General features: G+C 35.9%; 1 protein-coding gene across 1 annotated transcript in view; it reads right to left on the bottom strand.

The window, feature by feature from the left end:
• LOC107731824 (tumor protein 63-like) overlaps positions 1-6,067 on the bottom strand; it is a 12,666-nt gene extending 6,599 nt beyond the window's left edge. Inside the window, exon 1 of the mRNA XM_016543007.1 lies at positions 5,851-6,067. Within this exon, the coding sequence (XP_016398493.1) occupies positions 5,851-5,903 (53 nt within the window). The 5' untranslated portion in view covers positions 5,904-6,067. The remainder of the gene's footprint in view (positions 1-5,850) is intronic.
• Between the last annotated feature and the right edge of the window lie 240 nt (positions 6,068-6,307).

Below are 6,307 nucleotides of genomic sequence, written 5' to 3'. Positions count from 1 at the left end.
TCGACTGTGGCATAATAAAAGCTCCGCTGCTTTCGAGCCGTGTGTCACGCTCGTTCAGCGGCCTCGTTTCGCTTCGACGGCTTTCAGCCTCACCCTGCTTCATTCTACTACGTTAATAAATCATTAGCTCATCCATGAACGTGATTTCTGCCCAAGTCCCGTCAGATTGCATCGGCTGTGGGGATGAAGACCACAACTCCCATGATTCCATACTCAGTCACAGCGTCATCAAACTAAGCCTTTGCATCTTTGTTTATTTTGAATACGTGCCCTCTAGCGGCGAAAATTACATATTGTGCCTTTAAGTAAATTATGACAGAATTTTCATTTTCGGATGAACTATCCCTTTAATATTTTTTTTACATTAATTTGATGAGTTTAAAAAATTTACAGTTAGTTAAAGGGGTGGTTCACCTAAAAATGAAAATTCTGTCATCGTTTAATCAGCCTCACGTCGTTCACAGCCTCTACAATCCTGTAAGAGTCCCTTTCCTCTGTTCAGCACAAAATAAATTATTTTGAAGAACGTAGATAACAAATGTAAATGTATGGTGAAAAAATACTATGGAAGTCAATGGCTACCGTCAACGGTTTGGTTACCAACATTCTTCAAAATAACTTTTGTGTTCAGCAGAAGAAAGAGACTCACACAGGTTTGGATGGACATAAGGTTGAGCAATTAACAGACATTTCATTTTTGTTTGAACTATCTCTTTCTCCTAATGAACGCAGTTCGTACTTTTTTACGTACAATATATATATAGGGAATCAGTTGGGAGCAATGGGTTTTAACTAAACCTCTTTTGTGAAGAAGACAGAAATGCATGCAGGTTTGGAATGATATGAGTCTAATTTCTGAACAGAATTTTCATTTTTGGGTGAACTATCCCTTTAAGGGACGAAATGCACGTTCACTTTTTACAACGTAATAAAACCAATTAAATCTACGCCCATTTCCTAAAGGAGGAAAATGGGAGGGGCAAAAAAGCATTTGGAATTCAGCTTCAATACCATGAAAAATTCCTCTTTTCCATTTTCTTTCCATGGGCTCCCCAAACAGCTCTTCAGAAGAAAAGAAGGGTATATACTCTTTTTGTCTTTGTTCAGCTGAAGAGGTGTGGCACAAAGTGAATGCTAGAGTTGAATTACTGGGACAACGGTGTGCTGTCACTGGGGATAAAAGCTTTTTCAACTCTAATGTTTACTTTAAGCCTCATAGATATTGTCATTTGGCACTCTGGAAGACGCACAAATGCCAAGCCCAATGCGTCAATTGTCACGGTGTGTCCACAGGTCCGTACCTCAGCATTCCTACCTCCCATTGTAAGATACAAATCTAAACCCCACTGCATTTTACACTGTGAACATGAACAGTCTGAGGGGCTTTTAAGGGAGTTAGCAAATACTAAATAAAAGCAGGGACCTAATTTACTGACAGCTATTCATACAGTTGTATTAATGAATTAGTCACCCATTACAAGTGTAATCAAATAGAATGCCGCTATGGAGAACAACGGGTACTTATTTATTGGATGCCATTTTTATAAAATGGGTGGGATCTTGAACAGATAAACAGAACTGGGTATAACTGAGACGATTTTGCAACTTTTTTAGGTTTTGCCATTTTTTGCATGATTTTTTTATAGATGTTACAAAGTTATAAGCAACATAAGGCGATGCATCTGGAAATAAAAAAAGAGATGTATATTCTACTGTTAAGAAAAAGTAAACTTGCTATTCATTATTCCATGCAGAAATCAATTGTGCTATCACAAACAAGCAGCATCACTCCATCAGTGTAGATAATATTTTTAGTATTGGTTGGTTTACTTTTGAACCACACTTTTTATGCTAAAACAAATATAATCCCTCTAAGAATGCACTGATTCTGATAATACTAAGACAATATTAAAATTCTATACTGTCAAACTTAAATTTTGAAAATTAATAAATGACTAAATTTGAAAATAAATAAATTACTAAATTTGAAAATAAATTGCTAAATTTGAAAACAAATAAATTACTAAATTTGAATTTTTTTTAAAACAAATAAATGTGAAAATAAATAAATTCAAAAATTCATAAATAAATAAATAAATTGGATTTAAGCATTAAAACATTAAGGAACACCATAAAAAATGATATTCATTTTTGAAATTATGTAAAGATTATATTTAACAGTGTTATCATATGATTAGTGTTTTTAAAGATTAAAGGGATAGTTCAATAATGTAAACGTTCAGTTTCTTGCACAGATCGAATGTTTCACTATAAGACCTCAATAAAATGCCAGGAGCCACAGATATTTATTTTGTGTTCCTTGATATGCTTTTCTTTTCTTTTCTTTTCTTTTCAATTTAAAAAAACAGGCAGCCGCTAACATTTTATGAATCTCCAAGGCCCATGGTTTTAGTTAAAGGGGTCATATGATGCGATTTCAATTTTTAATTTCTCTTTGTAGTGTTACAAGCTCTTGATGCACAAAGAAGATCTGTAAAGTTGCAAAGACTAAAGTCTCAAATCCAAAGAGATATTCTTTATAAAAGTTAAGAGTCAACCACGCCTACCTAAAATGGCTCGTTCTAACACGTCCCCATGTCTACGTCACGATGTGGGAAGATTTGCATAAAGCCGCCTAAATGTTCACGCAAAGAAAGAAGGCGTCCGATGAGCTTTGTAAAAATCGACGCGTTTCAGAAATAGAGGAGAAACAATAATGTACAGTATGTGGAAAATAATGTGTTTTTTGAACCTTAAACAGATTTCATTTCACCAAATACACAAAATAATGTTATTTTTAGCAACATCACATGACCCCTTTAAAAATCTTTACTGCTCTACTCAAGAAGAAAAAGTAATCTACATCTTGTATGGCCTGAGGATGAGTTTTGGATTGAACTATCCCTTTAATTCTAATTGGGATTATGGAAACAATACCATTTTAATTACATAAAGCAACATTTTAATTTTAAAAAGCCCTATAAACAACTCAGTAAGAAGCAACGATCAATGAACCAGCGGAAGCAACTTAAGCAAAGGGTTTATGTCACAGGGGTATGTCATCTATATCACATATCATGGAAGACTGTTTCATTTATAGTTCTCTGAGAATGCTAAATGGCTCTACAATTGTCAAACAGGGCTGCCCATTGTCTCCTGACAGGTTGGGCACATCCAGCGATGAAAATGCAATCAAAACAAACAGAGCCGTGCAATCTGGGGAGACAAGTGAGAGGGGCTTCTCCACTATCTTCATTAATCAGAGGCCAGGGAACGTTCAAAGGGATCTGCCGACCCTGCCCTCATCCTTCAAACCCGGGGCTGCAGGATGGACATGGTGGCTCAGACAAAAGAATGGTGGCCCCCATGATTTCTCCTCCATTTAGACACATGCTTTCACTGTGAACGGCCCCAATTTCTGTTAAATGTGGCAAAGGACTGAACTGTCCCAAAGTTATAAAATTTCATATGGCCTTGTTTCACTCTGCACTTGCTTATTTAGTATTTAAAAAATGTGTCTGCATGCCAATAAGGAATAGTCATGTATTACATTTTTTTATATTCGATTTTATTCGATTTTTAAATTATAATAAATGTTCACTGTTGGTTGTAAGAAATACACAATCAGCTTTGTTCAAATAGCATTATTAATGAGGTAAATATGTGAAGTATGCTTTTTCCTAACAGAACAGATGTAGTACAAGCATATCATAGTAAACAGGGCTGCGTTCAGCCGCGACAAAAGCGGTGCAACACATTTTTTAAACGGAAACGGTGGTGCGTTGAACACCGTGTTCTGATGACGCAAGAGTTGCAACTATGGCAGCTGAGAAGGCCATTCCTTGTGTTCTATACATGTTGCTGCTGATTGGGCTGACATTTTTGACACACCCACCAAACAAGAGAAAACGCATCTCAAACCCCGTTGCACACCGTTGCACACCGTTTCCAGGAAACATGTAGTTCAAAACGGAAACCGTAGCAAAACGGTGCACACCGGTTTGAGCTTGAACTTGCCCCAGGTGTGTGACAATATGATTTAATTGCTTGGTAATTAAATATTACTCAATCACAAAATCTACACAGCATTTTCACCCATTTGATTATTTATCTTTCCAAGAGGGTCTAACTTTTTGAGCATTTGACTTCAAAGGAAACGCATGTTCATCTTATTTTGAGAACCTCTGTTGAGGTTATTTTTACTCTTTACACGTCTGTTTTGTGGTTAGACCTACTGATAGCAGCTGGATCAGTCACAAAAACAACAGTCTCTGCAGGTATACCCACATGTGCTCATAGGCTAAGACCTAACAACCTAGAGGTAAGTGAGGCTGCTTGATGTCAAAAAGGGATATATTATGGTAACGGTAAGGTTTTACATAAATTACAAATGTTTTCTCTGGTTTTGTGTTTTGTTGGTTTAAAACTTTACATTAGAATAGTTTTTTTTTGTGAATTTTATTCTTCAGTAAAATTCCAACATAATTTTTTCCTCAGCTGTTGGGTAAACAAATGAAGATTGTGTAAAACCACACTAGCATTCAGGAAAGGGTCAAAAAACAAGTGTAAATTAATCAAAATCAATTGTTAGGGCAAATTTTCAGCTTATTCAGCTAATAATTAAGCCATCACATGTTTTAAATTTGACACATTTACTAAATTTATTAAATCCATTTTTGCTTTCCAACTTTCATATAAAAAGGCAAAAATGTGCAATTTTTTTATGTTTAATGAATTGTCAATTTTAATTTAGCTAAAAATCAATCAAATACTGTGTAAGGGCAGGCTTCTTTGGAACCTCTTTCCTCAAATAATTAGACAACATGCCGCATAAATGAACATTTTATTTATTCATTCATTTTTTTTTCTTGAACAACCTTTAGGGTTGAAAAGATAGTGGAATATATATATATTTTAAAATTAAACTTTACATTACATGCCTACACAGAAAGTGATAACTAGCACCATTTTTTTCAACTGAAATTTACATGCATTAGATTAGCAATATTTTTACATTTAAGTACAATTAAACAATATATTTTTGAGAATTTTACAGACCTGAAAATAACCAGACATGAACAAGCATTCATTTTTCCCTATCTTACCCTGTGACTACTGTCAACATACCAAATTGCATAAAGGCCACAAGTATCTCATTAGAAAAAAAAACGGTGCTATTCGTTTTATATAACCTATTTTACCATAATTTATTAGTTGATAGATTAAATATTCAGAGCTGCTAAGGAAAGCTGGTATTTAAAAATGCATGTAGTGTATGAAACTGCTATTTCAATTGCCTTTTTAAAGAGGTGCCAATTTAAATGGAATACTACATTAGAACATCATTAACGATACAAGCATGAAAACTGAATCCCTAGCTATAATAATATAGCTTTATTTAGATTTGAACTCTGTTCAGATCCACAAAAACAAATGTCCATTAGCAAGTGCATGAAGAGCTAACAAACAAGCAGGCTGAGGATCGAGTATCCAGACAGTTCACCTTAAACTGCACAAAATACTTTCTTTGTCGCCATAAGAACACCACACCTATAAATATCATAGCCAGGCAGCAGCTGGAGAACCAGACACAACTGTTAGCACCTCCAGCATGTCTCAGTCCAAACAGTAATTCTTTAATGAGAAGAATAAGAACAAACACACTGTTCTGGACCATAGAAACAGGCAGGCACTGCTTTGCAATATGTGCTCATATCTATTTACAAATGAAGCAACTAAATAAAACCACATGCACCATGTGTGCATGCCCAAGTAAGTGGTCAAGATAAACCTAGTGACCTTACAAATGGCTCTTCAGAACTGGCCAACAAACTGTAACTCCCATCTTACCGTTGAAAGGCTCGCTCTGGGCAGAACTGTACTGCTGCATAAGGAGAGGTCATACTGCCAGACTGGGGTCTTTACTGAGGTCGTCAAGGTTATCGGCAAGTGGCCCAAGCACATGTATTACAGCAGATCTGGAGTTACAAATAAATGAAAAACATAAACAAAAAAAGAAACCGTGAGGCAGATTAAAGTGCTAGAAGGTCAAGTGCACAGGAGTGAATCAAGTGTGGAGGATGTTTTAATTTTGGTTTAATCTTTCTACAGCCCACAAGCAAAGGGGCGGCGTCAATGCCAACATGCTGACCAATCCCTGACAACAACTGGACATGGTATCATACCCCTTCAGTTGCTAGGATATAGATATTAGCAACAACCCCCACCCATTCCATTTCAAGTCCATGTCCCCAGCGATGTCTGTCTAAGCACTAACCTGAAAAGCACATTCTGCCGTCCATTCGCT

The sequence above is a fragment of the Sinocyclocheilus rhinocerous genome, unplaced genomic scaffold (genome assembly GCF_001515625.1).
Source record: "Sinocyclocheilus rhinocerous isolate Xijiao unplaced genomic scaffold, SAMN03320098_v1.1 scaffold98, whole genome shotgun sequence".
In the NCBI taxonomy this organism is placed as follows: Eukaryota; Metazoa; Chordata; class Actinopteri; order Cypriniformes; family Cyprinidae; genus Sinocyclocheilus; species Sinocyclocheilus rhinocerous.
The sequence above is the reverse complement of the archived record's forward strand: the minus strand, read 5'-3'. Positions and strand labels throughout refer to the sequence as shown.